Below are 18,334 nucleotides of genomic sequence, written 5' to 3' on the forward strand. Positions count from 1 at the left end.
GAAATCATTAACTAGTATTTGCAAGTGATGATGTGTAGGCAGAGTAGTAGAGGTAAGCTGCTTTTAAATTTGTATATTGTGATCTGATATATGGACAACAAATTATATGAAACCATCTCTACTCCAGTGCTAATAACTAATATAACTTGTCCTGAAGTTTGAGTGGTACAGATCATAGCTGTCAGTAATTAGAATTTGCCTTTACCTTTTTTCCTCTAAAATATTCAAAACCTAGGAAATCATATATAGCAGAAAAGCTTATACAAGGAACTTTTATTATTGTGAAGTCAAATACTTGAAAATTAGGAAATAATAGACAGTTGCCATTGTAGGCTTCTTGAGTTCTCTTACTCATCATCTTTAATTACATATGATCAAACGAGGGATGGATGTGGAATGGAAGGAGAGTAGAGGAAATTTATATTAGATGTAAGCTTGGATTCTATTGCAGTGGGTGGTCTTCAAGTACACAGGAAGATAGTCTCTGCCAGAAAGTAGTTCATCATAAATTTATCTGAGATGGAAAAAAAATTAGATGTGTCAAAACCAAGAGGGCATACGAGGCCAAAGAAATCCAAAAATCCTGTATTGCACATTATACAGATGTAAATACATTTATTTATACACTCAAATAAATACACTTGTTTTATACGTTATTGTCTCTTTGGCAGATGTACTTCAGATGATGGGACGTGCTGGCAGACCGCAGTTTGATGACCAAGGAAAAGCTGTAATTTTAGTTCATGATATTAAGAAAGACTTCTACAAAAAATTCCTTTATGAACCTTTCCCAGTGGAATCAAGGTAAAGATAAAGCAATCAGAAAAGTTGATCAAACTATGAACAATACTACAAATGAGAGATACAGAAAAGTGAAACAAAATTGCTGTGCCGAATATCTCCTAAATATTAGGGTCCTAGAGGAAAATAATTTTCAAAAAAATATCATCCATCTTTAGGCAGAAAAATCATTTCTTCCATGAGTTTTGAAGCACTGTTGAGCTCTTTAGTCCATTCCCAGATAATACTACAAATGCTTATCTGCTTCTGAGTGTTGTCTCAGATATTTGAATGAGAGCACAAACTGTTCTTCAAGGCCAGTGTGTAGGACTGATTCTCAGATAAATGACCTTCAGAACCCTCTCTGAAATTCTGTGACAAATTCTTAATAGGAAAAAAGATAGGTGAGTTTCTAGCACTTTTTACCTAGGATACTTGTACCATTATAGATATCACATTCTTCAAAATCTCACAAGTTCAAAAAGAAATCTGCATGGTGTAAACTATTACTAATACACTTTCAACACATCTTTCACTTCAAAATTGCAATATTTTTGTCAGAGATGTAGAAACACCACCTTTTTGCAGCCTCTCTGAACTTAGTTGATATAAAATTTGCTGTCCAGCACAATATAACTCAAGCCTTGGTTTTGATATTTATAACATACTTAATTATTTTCAACGAGAAGCAGAACTAGTTACATCGGTTTCCTATAGATGCATGTTTCATGGAGGAATTCTCAGACATCTAATAAAGTATTAGTGTTACTGAAAGCTTTTCTCAATGATGAAGAATTCACAGGATTGTTCTCCTAAGGAAATTTCATCCCTCAACATAAGCGATAATGGGACCTCTATCTGACCAGGAAATTTGTGGGAGCTTGAGAGTGCTATCCACCTGTGAAATGTAGTTGAAATGGGCTGGTGAATTTGAAGTTTAATTTCTGTGGTGCACAGACAGACATATAATTTTTGCAAACAAAGAATGTGGAGACATGCGCTTCATTTCCTTAGAAAACCACACTTTTCTTTTTTTAACATATAAATTTCACTTAGCACAAAAGGCTAGGAGTTTAACGTCTTCAAAATGATAGCTAATAAGTCAAAAGAGCAGTGTAATTAAAATGTTGATGATATATCCAGACTGTATGGCACTAGCATAAACTAGGAAATCTCTCAATTCATTGGTAAGTGATGTTTCTAAATAAAGAAACCGTATCTTCAATATAACAGTAGTAATCGCACCTTGTTCCTGTTTGGAATACTACAAATATTCTGTGTTTCTAGTAACTCATTTTGTGTGTATATATTTACTTTGTAGTTTGATATATCCCATCTTTTACTATAAACAAAGAATATTTGATAAATTTTCAGATGATGATTCACATAATAATAGCAATCTTGTTAAGTGCTATGTAGGTTGTGATCCAATTAACTTAGAGTTGTCTTGATCTCTTTTGTGATCAAGTATTTTAAGTAAGAGGCTTCATAGCTTCTAAGAGAAACTGCTTGGGGTTTTTTGGAGGGTTTTTAGTTTTTAGAATGCTTTCGCATCTGTTCTACCAAAGAGCAGATTTATCAGCTTTGTGTAGTATTTCCAATTTGTAAAATTAAACTGCATATTTTTTTAATTAAAGTTTTTTCTAAAAGCCATTGTCTATGTTTTAGTTCTAAGACTTGAGTACACAACTCGTATGACAGGCCTTGTGCTCTCACTGATCATGGGTCTGAAATATAGCACATTAGAAGCAAAAGAGAAAGCACTCTTTATTATGGCATAGCTATCAAATCGTCTGTCCAGTTTCTGCTGGACAGTGTGGATGGAACATCTGCAGTTCTTACCTTCAGAAGCGTGTGATCGGTGGTAAAGAGCAGTAAAACAGCTACTCATACCAAATTATTCTTTACTTTTAGCAATAGGGAAAGAACAGTAGGAAAAGAAAAAGGATTATAATACCAGAAAAATTAGGTTGATCCTTAAGGATATTTGCCATTCCCTGATTGAACTCCAGCCAGGCATGATCTCATTAGATACCCTAATGGAGGTCTTTGTTCCATTTAATGACACTAAACAGTATTTTACTTTGTAAGAATAATTTTAAACTGCTTTTTTCTTCTGTGTTTCTGAGTTTAGATCTTTCTGGGTAAAAGTAGCAGCTTTTTTTTTCTTTTTTTTTTTTTACATTGGAAGAAGATGAGGCAAAATCTGGGGGAAGCAGTTTTGATGTAATTTTAATAGCCCTCAAGTATTTGTCAAGTATTAGCTAAGCTATTGCCACTGTTTCATTTCCTGTTTGTCTTTCCATATGATCCTCTATTGGATTAAACCAGTGTGATCATATGGTCAACACACAGTATTCAGAAGTTACCACTGACTAGCTCCATCTGAATACATTCCATGAATGACTTAAACTTGCACATTCTTGGTTCAATCAAAAAATAATTTGAGCTTCATTCCGCTATCATGTAAAGAAGATGACTGACCTTGCAATTACATTCCCCCTTTTTCCCCCTCTTCTCTTTTACTGGAAGATAAATATATAATATTTTCAGATTAAAAGTAATAAACCTTTTAATGCACAACTCTACAAAATATATTACCTGTCTTTGTGATTGTAAAGTCAGCTAAGTCCTCTTGTTTTCTGTTCTTCAGCTTGTTAGAAGTGCTGGCTGACCACTTGAATGCTGAAATTGCTGCTGGAACTATTACTTCTAAGCAGGATGCAATGGATTATATCACCTGGACTTATTTCTTCCGTCGACTTATAATGAACCCAACGTGAGTATAAAATACAAATGCAATTTAATCTAAAGGTAACTTGAGGGTAGAGTTGATCCAAAGGTGATCCCACTGCTGTTGGAGCCTAGAATACTTAGCAGTCTCCAATGTTAGAGCATTACTGGCCCACACATGGAATAAAATTTGTGTGCACCTTTTTTTAATAATTTTTTTCTCTAAATATAAATGGATTTCTTGGCAGATAATTTTACAATTTAGTGACAACTATAAAACAGCCTTATTGAGAGGGCTACATTGACATCCCTAAAATAAAACTCCAGATTATCACATTCCTTTAGGTATTGTATTTATAATGTGTTACTTTTTTTTAGCTACCACATTGATATGTCCTGCCCAGTTTTCTGTAGAAAATCTATTAAGACCTGGATTTTCCTAATAAATGAGAAAATAGCTATCAGCTGTTTCTCTGTGATAAAGTTTACTTTCATTAGGGGATCCTGGTGAAACCATGTGTGCAATATTTTCAATGATTGTTATCATCCTGCCTAGCTCCAGCTGGTATGCAGATCATTCTGAGCTGTTCCAGCAATGTAGCCTGCCTTTGCCACAACGTTGTTTTGGGTAAATGGTATGTTACCTTTCATGTGATCATTCACCCACAAAAATAATGTGGCAAATAAAGAACTGGGCACTTATAGCATTAAATATTTCTTGATGTACTCCAGAGTGTTGTATTTTTGAAATCATGTTAATGTCCACAACATTTGGCTTAATTTTCAGCTGGGTTCTTTATGGGCAACTGCCGGTGGGAGCCTGCAGGTGATAAAATAATTTCCTTTAATTCTTTTTTAGTCTTCATTAGTTTTGAATTCTGCATCTAGTCCTATGCTGAGAATCTCCCACAAAACAAAATTTCCATCTAATCTTCTTGGGAAATAAAAAATGCAGAGTGTTAGAACTGTAAACTAAAGAAAACATATTCAATTCTCTCACTTCATAACTAACAAAATGAATACATTTATGTGGAAGGTATTTCTCCCTTGAGAGTGACAAACAGCTAAATTCTGGTTTTGTCTAGGTTAGATAAAGCTGTGTTTAGTCGTATGACTTTGGAATTTACACATGATCCATACTACAACTAATGTTAAAAACTGTGCCACTGCAGGCACTATTCTTTTTTAGTATGAAGAATAAGTAATGTTATTTTAAAATGTGTTGCTCTTAAATTGCTGTGTTAAAGGGATTTTTTTGATTTGTCTTTGGCAAGCTTTGATCACATGATATCAGTGGTAGGCAGATTTTTAAGACACAACATATAGCCCAAAGGTAAGTGTAGAATATAGAAATTTAGTCGTTTGATTTAATAGCCAAGCTCTTCCCAATATAAAAGAAGATTCCCACTGGAGTATGAGGTTGGCATGTTTACTGATGGTCTTTTTTTCTCAGCAGTTTCTTTAATGTGCAGTGTTATGGAAAGCTAAATCTGAAGTTATCACAATAACTTTTAAGCAAAAGTTCTGCTATTCTGAGAGGATTGTGCGAAGAAAGTTGGGGTGGGGGGGGAAATCCCACTATATTTCCTAGTGAGATGCAGAGGCTTTGTAGTGAGAAACCAGACGAACAGATCTTGACTAGTCATGTTCATAACGGCAGGATAGGAATGCATGTTGAAGTTTCTAATGAAATTGGAGTCTTTCATTGGAATGCCACACATGCAGGCTGGAACAGTTCACAAGTTGTGCTGCTTTACCCCCTGTCTCATCCACACGGAGGTACTCAGCATTCCTGCTGTACTCAGTCATGCAAGGAGAAAAATTAAGGACATTATTGACTCTGTCAAAGAGGTCACTTCTAGATACCAAGTGCAAATGCAATGGATATGCACGCTTTCCATTCTTTGACATGACAATAAATTCTGTTAAGTTTCATCCAAAGTTACTAAACTAGCCAGTTAGTAGAGTCCAGTTCCTGGACCTACTATCTGTGGTATTTTCAGACCTCCTGCAAGCCAAGCAGTTCCAGTGTGGTCGGTGTTTGAATGAGATACATCAAAGGAAAACTGAAGAGTTTTACGAAGAGAAGTCAGTGATAGCTGAGATAACTTTGAATAAATTGCAATTTAGTAATGGAGTTTACTGTGCCATAGATGAGCATATGAAATGATGGATATTACCAAACAAGAACTATTTGTGGTCCTTAATAATCCAAAGTTTTTAGGGTTTATTTTTTTCACAAGAGTAGGAGCACAGTGACTGAATTTTGGTTTGCGTAGTTACACAATACCTACTCAGTGTCACTTGATACAGTGTTCTTTATCATGTCCTGCCCAAAGCAATTTTGTTGACTTTCTCTCCACTGTGAAACAAGAACTATTTTCCAGCCAGCAGGTGATTGTACCTTAGCGATGAATAAGTAATTCCCGTATGCATGTTTGCTAAATTGCCTTGGGATTCATTGGCATGAAAGTCATTGCATGTGATGCTGTAAATCCCCAAAATAATGGGCTTAGATAATATGCAGAAGATTTATATTATCATTTATTGCCAGTTTTAGCTACTTGTATATTAAAGCTGCATAAACAAATCTAGGATCATTGTATTCCAATCCAGTATCATGAAATGCCTTACTGAATGCCTACAATTTGTACTATTTAATTTGTACTATTTAAGTTCATCTACCTTTGTTGTGAGATAGAGATCAAAGTATCCTTTCGCTCTGAGTGTCCAGGATTCTTCTAAACATGCAGTCATTACGAAAGTTTTTCTGGCACACTTGAGATAATTTGTTAGACTTGTAATAATGGCTTTTTTAATGGTGGTGTTGAAAATCTTTGCATGTTACAATACTTCTTTTCATCAAACCATTTTAATTTTCTTGTTTGATGAACACCCGTATCTTGAAATCTGTGAAATGGGTTTTAACTGTCTAGTTAAGAGGAGTAATTGAGCTGTTGATTTGTGGGAGTGGAGTAGCTGAGTGCTAGTTTTGCTCAGGGGCATACTGACTAGTCATGTGCCTGTTGTTCAAGAGATGATGTGCATATGAGAGGGGTGGCCCAAATAAAACTGTTTATCAAAGTCTATCAGTCTCAATATCCAGAGTTTCTTCCCTGTTCTTTACCTCCACCAAAGCAATTATTCCTAAATGTAGAGGTTTTTGAATTTGCACATTAAGTCAAAGTTCCTGTGCTACTGCAGTGCAGTACTACAACGTGTTTTCCTTTCCTCATACAACTTCAGTCGATAGATTCTTTACTTAGTTAAGATCATACAAGACAGATCAGCAAAGTACCCTGTTCTTTGAAAGGAGCTATTTTGAGAGGCTTGTCTCTCTCCTTTCCTTGGCTAAAATTCCTTGACTATGTCATTCTTTTACCCTTACAAAAGATTATAATCTGCAACTTTCTACAAAAGAGAAATGGCTATGGGAGATATTTTCTGTAAATCAGGTTATGATATTTTCCAGAGACATATGCAGTAAAAGAGAAATAGAAATTTACAACATATGTAAAGTTAAGCAGAATCAGCTTTCATTTGGAAAGTTAATTTTTAGATATTCTGAGAGCACATATCACATCACTGTTAAAATGTGTGTGGTTTTTTATGTATTTATGAATATATATGAGAGTCTGTGTGTGTATATGTGCACACTTATTAAATCAGTTTTCTGTGTAAATTCCTTGTGAAGACCTGAAAAAATTGTTTTATTAATTCATTCTGAGAATTATTATTAAGGGTTTGTTTTTTTTTTTCACTTTATGTCAGTCTTACAAAGTTTTCTGGAGTGAAAGAATAATATAGCATAAATTACAATGAAATTATCTCAGACTGATGCTCTTATCATCATACATTTATATTTTACTTTAAATTTCCTTTTCTCAGTGTGATTAGCTGAGCATGTCTAATAACATGTGAATAAAACATCTGAATGAAAATTATGATTATATACTGTTCCAATATAGTTTCTGGTATCTAGGTGACAGCTAATATCAGCCAGTCAGGATAGAATAATTCCAGTGACAAAATCACAGTTATTCAGAATTTTAGGGCTTCTTTGGAATTATATCGGGGGGATTACTGAAGAAAGTTAAATTAGCTAAGATTAAGAGATAAAATGGAAAAGTTTGGCAGTAGCTACTAAGAACAGAAGCTAAGAAGGTGCAGGTATATTACACTGCAGTAATTACCAATATCCATATTTCAAATTGGTAAACAGATATTTCTCACGGTGAATTCTTTCTTTTACATTCACATTTAGATCTGTGTGCATGTATATATCATAAATTACAGCTATAGCCCTTATTATGAATTTCGTAACAAGAGCTTGTTCCTTTAAATTATTAGGGTCACAGTGATGTGAAAAGTACAGGAATGTGGTTCATCATATGCTTTTATCACACTATTCACATGAATAAAGTTTTTCTGATTCTCTCAGACTGGGAAGCCCCAGGCTGCTGAGTATTTGAGCTGCCTCCTGTTCCCCAGTCTCCTGCAGTCTTAGGTGAGAATGCAAAGCTGAAGGCCCCATATCTCCCCGTTCAGAAAGCAAATTCACATAATTGTCTTCCTACTCTTGGCTATGACTTACCTGTACAAATTATCTGTTGGAATATATCATAGGAAAAAGAAATGCCCAGTCAATATGTAAGCAAATTTACATGTGCCTATTACCTCTGATTTCTCATTTTATGAATGCATCTTAGGAAGTAAACTTTCTTGTAAATATTTTAATTAGAAGCACTGACATGGAGGCAAGTACTTGCTGATGTCAGAAAGACTGGACTCTTTTTTGATCTTCTTAAATAACCGCAATGTACAATGTACTAAAAACTGATTAAAGATAGCAATGTATCTATTTCTCATACCTGGCATAAGCAAATATATGAATGCAAGAAAATACGATACAAGTAAAATACAGATAGAGATTACTGTCTGCAGCATTTTTGCATGCTGTAATGCATTTTAGCAAGCCAGTTACAGACTCCAGAGACAGTCAGTGATGCCTTAACAACAGAAGTGAGTTGGTGCATTCGTTCATAGCTCTCTGGCTATGAAGGTCCATCAGTTGTGCCATATACTCAGTACCATTTCCATGGTACCGTTTGAAGATGGCAGCTGCTGAAGGCCACAAGCTGATGAAAGTAAACACAACTGATGACTGCAGTAGAGCGATTTACAAAAATGACTATCTGTGCTTCCCCCATACTTGTGCATAACAAAATTCTGCTTTCAGGACTACAAAATCTCAGAAAGCCCACTTTCTTGCTATCAAGTGAATGCTGTAGCGTCATCTTTTTTGTGCATTTGTTTCAAAATGCCTTCTGGCTAGCAAGTTTCTTCTTTAAATATTTTTGGCTGACTGCCACCGATTTTCATTATGTGTGTCACTATTACTACCGTATAATCTGAACATAAAAAACATGGTGCTGTAACAAATGACTTCACAGCATTGACAGTTATAGCAGGACCATTTCAAGGCTGATGAAAAATTTCCCAGAGAGATCTTGGGTCAGGTTTACATAAGCTAAACAGGAAATGATTGCCACCATTCACATTAAATCCTAAATGTTTTGTGTAACTTCATCTACATTTTATGTTCCTGCACGTCTCTCTGTCTTTCTCAGCTGATGAAATTCCACACTTCCTTAGATTAGAGAAATAAGTTCATGTTTCACGGTTTGTTGTTCTTGCTAAGCTCTACAGGGTTTGGGGTTTTAAATATATTATTTAAAAGACAATAAAAAGTTCCTTCAGTTTTTGATTGTTTAAATTTTACATACTTTGTAAATTGTTATGATACCTAGGGTTTTGTTATTGCTTTTTCCCAATGGACTACTAATGGAAGTTAGCCTGTCTAGCCCATGTGCTAGATGCTGTTAGGATAAAACTGCCTTTGACTTTCACACCTCTCAGGGGACGAGTAATTGTTGTGTTCAAACAGCCTGTAATTGTGATCCCGCTGGCTTTCTCAGTACGCTTCTGGCTATTAGAATCATTAAACAACTCAGCACCTGTTAACAGCATTGTAAATATTCAACCCTGCTTGTGTGCAGGTTGAGTCCAATATAGGAGAAGGCTTACAGAGCCCAGCCTCATAAATTAGAGCTTCTGACAAGTCAATTATTGTGAAACTGGGCTTCACTGTGAAATAAATGAAATGGTGTGCTGATAAAAAGGTAGGCTGGCTGTTTATAGCAAAGGAAAAATAATGACTAGATGATTCAATGCAGTGAGCATGAAACTGCATTGTTTTTATTCTTTATCTGTAATTAAATAGTTAGGTAATATAGCTTCATAGAGGAACTCACATACAATGCAGTTTTTATACTTGGAGCATACCAACATGCAAAATTCAACTTGCATTTATGCCTGTGCATTCAAAATACCATCTAATGTCACGATACCTTTGTTTTCGCTAATGATTTTAACATAGTCTTTCTAGATGAATGGCTTTGCTTTTTATTAGGGGAAAATGTGCTGAGTGACCAAGAAGCTCCTGTGGGTGTGCTCAAAATTATATTTACCCCATTATAGACAGTAGTTAAAACACACTGGTACCACTTCACTCAAGATTACAAACCAGTTAAGATTTTTCTTTACATTGTTTTATTTGGACTAGGCAGCTATATATTTACTCCTCTGACAAAAAAATTTAAAAAATCAGCAAATTTAAAATTCACATGTTTTTTAAAAGGCATTATAATGCCTTTTATGATTATGACTTCAGTGTGAAATACTGCAAATCAGGCAGAGCACAAGATAAAATCTGTTTGAATTACTGTCTTAAATTTCAGTCTCAAAAAAGAATTTCAGTGTATTGCCCATATCTCTTCCTTTGTTTTATCAGTGTTCATCATCAATGTTGTGGTACTGCAAATCATAGTGCTGCAATGATACGGTGAAAGTCTGCATACCGTGACAACAAAGTGCCTTAATTAGAATAATTTCAATAGTGTTATAGTCAATTTAGCGAAAAATACTAATGAATCATTAGCAGTTTAGATGTATAAAATAGAAAATCTTTTCACATCCTTAAACAAGTTACGTAGTTCATCTGCTCGATTATTTTCAGAAGGTAAATAAAATGTTACAAAGCAATTTCCACTAATAAACAGAATCTAAATGTGTTCGGTGTTACGATGTCAGGCAGATAAAAGGTACAGATGGAAATATTGACCATTTCTTATCATTATTGTATTACTTCAGTAAATTTAAAAGGGGGCTCATGAAAATCAAGTTGCATTGAAAACAATGTTAGAGTACTTTTGCTAGAAATAAGTTTTCTTTGCATAAGGCTGATAATGTATGGCTGCCTACCATATAAAACTTTTTATTCAATATAAATATTTCTTTCGGTTTGGTTTGGTTTTGGACAATAGCTATGTTTTAAATATTTGAGATCATCTCAGCATGAATCCATATAAAATATCACAGAGTTGAAAACTCCACTGCCATATATATACACTTCGTTGTTGTCTAATGTAGCTGACTGTTTCCTGCTATCAGAACAGATTTTTTTAATCTTTTTATTATGGTGGGAGTGTTTTACTCCAACTTTACCCAATTATAAGTGAAGATTCAAAGCATCAGAGAATTAACTCCATAATTTGGGATTAATAACAAGGGAAAAAATCTGGAAATGACTGTACTGCTATTTAGCATGCAGGCTTTTTTCGGTTATGCAATCGCAATTCAAAAAGATAAATGTTAAAAACTCTGTTTAAGAAAATAATAATGCAAATCAGATGCTATTAATGAAACAGTCATGGAAGGATGCTTGTAGTATCTAAAAATGCAATTCCATCTTTTGAAATTTGCTAACAGCAGCATTACAGTAAACGAAATAGAGCTTAAGTCAGAGAATGGGATTCATTTGCCCAAATATAGCATCAACAACTGAACTCATTGTCTAAAGTTCTTTTTTTTCCAGTCAGTGATTACATTTCACCTCATCCTAAAGCAGATATATAAAATACTTCAGATGAATAGCATTCTGCAAGAGCACGTTTTTCTCTGTTGGCAGTAAAGGGAGTTGAAGAGACTAACTCAGGTGTAGCTGTAACTATGTAAAATCAGATAAAATGAATCTCAGCACAGTATTTTGCAGCCTGTTGTTCACCTGCACAAAATAACACTGAAAGAACCTACTCTCCATTACAGCATCTGCTGTTGTTTCCAGTGGGGTTGCTGAGTACATTGTAACAGTAGGAAATTTTAGTAAAGCAGCCAGTATGAACAAAGGAGCATCTTTCATCGTTGCAGCAATCTCAGTAGTCTGTTTGTGCAACAGTATTTTACAGAATTAAATAAGCAGGGACAACCTTTTTTACTGTGCTTTTTAACATTTCAGTAAAGAATCAAATTTTTTGTTTGCTTGAATTCCACTTTGAAATTGCATGATTTAATTGCTTGTATTCAGAATTTTTAAACTTTCTGAGCATGCTCAGATTTTCTTTACCGCTCAATGAACTTAATTGTTACTTTCTGAATCGGTGCCTTTGTTGAATCTAGGACACAAGTTTGTACTACATTTTTATCTGGAGTTTTCTAGATAAAAGCTCTCCCTGAAATTATGTTAGTTTGTGTGAGTAAGAAGCTTATAATACAGCTTAAGTTCTGCAGTTAAGGAGTGCAAACTTCAGTCACTGGGTCTTTTTTATATGCTGGCATAACAATATGTTTTGGCACACTTTATAAACATTTTCCTCCATACAGGTAACTAAGAACCATTGTTACTCTATACAGTTACCTAAACAATTTTACCTGAAAATGAACATATGAGGTAACCACATTGACAAATACCCTATTCCTTTTTTTAGCAATTTTAACTTTGAGAATAAAATGACACAGAAATATAAGAACAAACACCAGCATTTGGACTGGTGTAAGGTTACTTTTTCAAGAGATATCACTATATGCCTAGTTTTTATTTTCAGAGTTCCAGGATGTAAGACCAGTTGCTGTCCTTGGTGGGTTTCCTTCCTTTTTCTTGAAGTTAAAATACTGTTACTTGTGTTATTATTGCTTGTTCACTTTCATACTTACAGGATCAGGAAAATATATTTATGCAATCAGGAGAATTTTCCCACTAACAAAATATAGCCAGTCCAGTTCTGTTTGTATCAACCTTTCTATTAATAGACAGATAAATTACCATCTTTCCGTATGTACATGCTTGTATTATGTTGGTTACTCCCACTAACCATTTAAGAATCATTAATTTCTTGTTAGACTATATAAGGGAATAGTTCTGTGTTTAATTGTTTAATGTGGATATTTGCTGTTCCAAGTATGTGTGTGTATTATAGCAGCCTTGTAAGTTTTGCTACAAGACGTTATTGTTAAAAATCTTCAGAGTGTAAAAAGTATTCATGTAATGCATCTGTTTTCAATTTATCTAGTTACTATAACTTGGATGATGTGAGCCATGACACTATGAATAAGTACCTCTCAAACCTTGTTGAGAAATCCCTGTTTGATTTGGAATGCTCCTACTGTATTGAAATTGGGGAGGTAAGACTAATCTGTGCCTTACAAGATTCAGTAAGATACATACTCCTAAAATTTGGGAACAGCAAGATACATGCTCCTGATTTGAGATGTTAAAGAGTTTGTCTATGGAGCTGTTCATAAGACTTACATTGAAAACTGAGCTTGTTTGGGGTTGCAGCTAAATTACGATGCTAAATAATTTTTGCTGTTCTCTTTTATAAAGTAGTCTTAAAATATTTCACAGTTTTGTAGGAATCGCTTATATTGAACCATGTATATTTGATTCGTCTTCTAACAGGATAATCGCAGCATTGAACCTCTGACATATGGCCGCATTGCTTCCTATTACTATTTGAAGCATCCAACTATTGGGATGTTCAAAGATCAGTTGAAACCTGAAAGCAACATTGAGGAATTGCTCTTAATTCTGACAGTAAGTGCTGATATTAATTTAAACATACGTAACTCATGACTCTTGAAGACACTTACAAGTGTTTGAAAAAACACCCCGAAATTAAGAAAAGCCTTTCTTCCCTGATCTGTAATTTCATTTTTTGTTGTTTTGAGTAATATACCTGAATCATTTTTGATGTTTCAAGTCTTTCATCTAATCAATACATCAAAATTACTGTATATACCTGTTTCTTTTCTTATGTCCCTTTATAATGTTCAAGGTCTATACAAGTCTGATATTTAGTTTTTTCTAAGTAAGTTAGGTATAATACTAAAATGCCAGAATAACAACTGCATATCAACATCCAAAATCTGTACCAGGGCCATCACTTTGCACTGGGACAATCAGGAAGATACAGCTGCTTTAAGAAGTGGGGGAGACATATGGGGAAGACCTGTTTTCTAAAATGCCTTCTTTTCCTTCTCCCAGCCACCTTACAATCCCTGAGGTCATAACCTGCAATAATGCCAGCTCATACAGTTAGTCTAGTGACTGTTTAGTAGAGAAGTGCAATGCAAGGCAAAAGATTTTAGGGTACAAATCTGGAGACAGGGTGTTCAATGCAGTGTGATAGTATTACATTCTCATCATAAAAGAATCAGGTTTTACTCCATTTTCCTTTATAAGTACTTGAGTAGTTATATCTACAAAATCTTCATTTTCAAAATGGTATAACTCCACTTGTACATACATATTTGAAAACAAGGAGTGCCTGAATATTATCCAGGAAAACTTATTTCTGCCCACTTATGATTATAGTCTCTGTTATATACATTATACAAGTGGCCCAAATTCTTTAATATTTGATTTCCAAGTGTTAACTTCAAAATCTAGAGTCCCCTCTTATAGTATTTATGTATGTTACTTTTATATTCATTATTATTTTGACATGCTGCCAAAACTTCTCTGAGGAGAAATACAAGAAGAAAAATAAAAATACAGCTATTCAACAGTTTGCATCTCAACAAAACCTGATCAGCATTTTATGACACTAGGAAAGCCACTTTTCTAGTACAGAGACTTTCTTTCTGATAAATTTAAATCGCCTACTGCAAACATTCAGAGTGTTACAGCTCAGAAATAAAGGCCATAGTAATCTTTCATAATGGAAAGTGTTAGACAGCCTAAATAGGCGAATTGGTATCACTGACCCTGCAATATCTGTTGTTCTGTTGTCAGAAAACATTGCAAACTATATGAAATGAAATTCAGTGTATTCGGCTGAATTCAAAATGATAATTAACCACAATTCCTATATATACCGTATGTAAAATAACTGAAATTTTAGGAAGAAATACCCACTAGTGAACAGAAGTTAAATAATATAATGTTGAGTATTCAAGGTGAGAGCTTTACTCCAGCTGCTGTCTCTTTAAAATCTCTTCTTCTCTCTAGACAAAATTTTCCCCACCTAGAAACTTCAGAATATTTTTTCAGACAAATTTGGTCAGGGAAAGTTTGAGAATAGCATTAGCAGAGACGGGGGACATTTCATGACACTTCCTAAGCTAGTGAGCAGCATATGGAAGATGAATGATAGAAGCAGAACCTAGTGCTGCCTATCTTATGTCAGGGCTCCTCATCTCTTTGAACAGCCACCATCCATGAAGCGCAAAGGTAAATGGCAAATATTTCTGTTGTAGATGAAACCTAGGACGCTACTGTTGGGCAGAGATTGTAACATTTAAAATTCATTAATCTTGCTTTAGTTCTTTCTAATTATTTTTTTTCTGGAAATAAAGTCTTGGAAGTTGTCCATTTACAGTCTAAAGAGGAATGAAACTAAAAATAAAATCGGTTAGGGGTCAAAATGTGCCACATGTGTCAATTTGAAAGATGAAAAGGATGTATAAATGCTGGATGCCATTATACCTGACAATTTTTCCTTACATTTTATGCAGATGTTGATTTTCATAATTACTAGTGGAATTACTATTCTTTCTGTCTTGTTGAAGGTGTAAATAGAAAGGTTTTTTTCAGTCTGATGTAGTGTTGAAAAGAACACTTGCCATTTCAACAGAGTTATTGCCAAGGATTTTTTTTTCCCCCTAAACACTGTGAATTAATGAGTTTTATAATTACAGCAGTTGCTTCACACCTCTATTGTTAACCAATGACATTACATCTGCCTTGCTCCACTGGTGCCCTCCTCCTTCTTATTGAAGCATTTAGCAGTTTTGGCAATAGGGAATTACATGGCATGGGGTAAGTAGTCTAATTAGGTATAAGTGAAAATCCTGAGGGAAAAGGATATTTAAAAAGTAATTTGAAGAATCTCTTAATGATGCTGGAGCTGAAAGCTGTAGCTATAGTACAAAAAGGCCTGTTATCATTGCAAAACATAATTATAATTGTGATTATTCTGCTGAGCACTCAGTTTTGAAGTTTTGAATTTTGGACTGTGTTATTTAAGAATAATCATCCAAAACATTTCTCAAATGCAGTTGCAGGATTTTGTAGATGTGACATGTGGGTCTTTTTTGTTGGCATTGTTCATAATACTGCAAACCTTTAGACATTTACAAGATGTCTGATGTACATAAGGAAGGCAGAAGTGTACAATTGTAACAAAGAAAATACTGATGTTGTGGGTTTGAAATGGGATATATACAAGTTTTTACCAAATTGGCAATGTGTAACTCAAAAAGGAGCAAAAGCTTGTTTAAAACAAAACCAGGAAAAAAGCAAGATTGCATTCAAGAATTCAGAAATTAAATTTATGATCATATTAAGGGTTTTAAATCTGAGTTTGAGTAAGGGATTTTGAGTTTCAGATTGATATTTTGCCATGCTGATGGGAGAGTTCAGAATTCAGGATCATTCACCAATGAATTATCAATGAATCTTTGTGACTCACGTGAAAAAGCAGTTTTGAGTCATCCTCTTTCTAGTGCTGATGGGTCTCTCAAAAAAGTCACTTGATAGCAAGATTTGTTTCCACTTAGTAGTCCAGGCCATTCATAGTCTTCTCCAGTATCTGTTCTTTTCTCTGTTTTTATTTTATCTTTTCATTTGATCATCTGCCAGCATTTTGCAAGATCAAAGGAATTTTTTTCAGTATGGTTTAGGGGTTGCAGTATCCATAACATGAACAGGAACATGGCACATGGGAACAGCCCCGCAGTCATGTTGGAAGTATACAGTAGTAAGTGATACAAATAGGTGGAGTACAATCCCCTCACACTTTCCCTTCTCCTCTCAGTAAATCTGTACTCGAGATGTTTAATGTCTCGGGTTTGCAGTTAGCAGGCGAAGTTCAGATGCAGTTACTTTTGTAACTGACTTGTGCTAGTGGACCTGTAATTTTTCTGAGAGAAAATGTTTGATGCTTTTCCATAGAGCTTTCTTTAAAACTTTCCTAACCGTGCTTCAGACAGTAGTAATCTAAATGAGCTTAATCACTGTTGAGTTATGGTGCTTCTTGCATTAAGTATTATTGATGAGAAAGTGTTCATGAATTATTACTGACAGGCTGGATTTCCCTGAGGTACCTAAAGACTGTTTCCTTTTATTCTGAAAGTTAGGTGCAGAGATTAAAACAGAGGTCTAGGTAAAAAACAGTGAGAGATACTTTGCGGTAATTTTTGTCATTTTCTGTACTAAAGCAGCAGTCATCACAAATCTTTTTAAAATCAAATGTAGGTTTGTTGTACCTTGAGGAAAGGAGGTCTGTATTGATGATTGATCAGGACTGTGATGACTAGATCCACTAGCTTCATGATTTTTGGGGATTTATTACTACACTTATCTGGTTATCTGGTTAGTATTCTTATTTACAGAGCAAATACTTTGTCATATCTGTTCATACCGGACAGTGGAGAACACTACCATCTTTCATCCCTTGTTTTATCTGCATGTTGTCCCTTATTTCTGTTTTTGAATTCTACCTACAAGAGAGAACTGGTTGGTTTTCTTGTGCCTACTGCTGTCTTTCATGTAAACTGGTTATAAGAGATAGGTTTCTTTCTAACTGGGGAGCTTAGGGACAAAGCAACATGGTATTTGTGTTATAGTGGAGCGTATGTATCCGTCTTTCTGTGATATAAACGTGGGCTTGTAAGTTTGGTATCCACATACCTCTTCCCTATATTTCTATCTGATAATTGACACGGTTTTGTTACAGTGGCTTGTATTAGACTAAGTATTTTGGAACTCAGCAGAAAATCTGGCATTGCTGGAGTAGCAGATTTGGAAGGTAGAAGGAAGAGGTTCATGGAACAGGCGCTCTTCATCCCAGATACATAGATAACAGAAGACTAAAGTTATTAATGCCTTATCTGTCTTTCATTACCTGTTAGGCATTTATGCAATGAGATTCTAGGTAACTCAATTAACCTATAGCTTTATTTTCTGTTCATCATCATTGGCACATCCTATTCTAACCAGGGAAATATGCGAGTCTTTGTGAATATTAACACTCTCAGTCTAAAATAATTTTATTTCCGTAGCAGGATTCTGTCTTAAAGCTGCTGGTTCAGTCTCCCATGAAGGGGCCACAAAGGTTTTTGACTCAGTGATAAACCATCTTTTCAACTGGTCTCCAGTTAGATGCCAGGGAAGGAGGAATTAGTAAGTTACAAAAATATTGTCCAAGAACAAGCTAATGTGAGCTGGTTTATGTAATATTTTCTCTCCAAGCCATGGCAGAAACATTGCTTTTGGTTTTTTTAAGGTGTTATATAAAACTGGTTTTCTGTTCTATAGCCATTTCAGAAAAAAATCAGATCACTCTTCCTAAGCCAGTCATTTTCTAGTTTAAATTTACATTTACATTTAATTTAGAAGGAAATAAAGGTGCTACTATGATTTTCTTCAAGGCATAAAAGTACAGCAAGACTGTATTCATTATGTTATTCTTTTTAAATATGG

The 18,334-nt window shown here is 34.7% G+C and overlaps 1 protein-coding gene across 6 annotated transcripts in view; it reads left to right on the plus strand.

Moving 5' to 3' along the window:
• The window catches only part of ASCC3 (activating signal cointegrator 1 complex subunit 3), a 284,668-nt gene that overhangs the window by 230,292 nt on the left and 36,042 nt on the right, over positions 1-18,334 (plus strand). For all 6 annotated transcript variants that reach the window (XM_082307043.1, XM_082307047.1, XM_082307044.1 and 3 more), the window contains 4 exons: positions 672-804; positions 3,434-3,559; positions 12,921-13,032; positions 13,310-13,444. In XM_082307043.1, coding sequence (XP_082163169.1) covers positions 672-804; positions 3,434-3,559; positions 12,921-13,032; positions 13,310-13,444 — 506 coding nt within the window. The remainder of the gene's footprint in view (positions 1-671; positions 805-3,433; positions 3,560-12,920; positions 13,033-13,309; positions 13,445-18,334) is intronic.

This window comes from Platalea leucorodia (assembly GCF_965183815.1).
Source record: "Platalea leucorodia genome assembly, chromosome: 3".
Taxonomy (NCBI): domain Eukaryota; kingdom Metazoa; phylum Chordata; class Aves; order Pelecaniformes; family Threskiornithidae; genus Platalea; species Platalea leucorodia.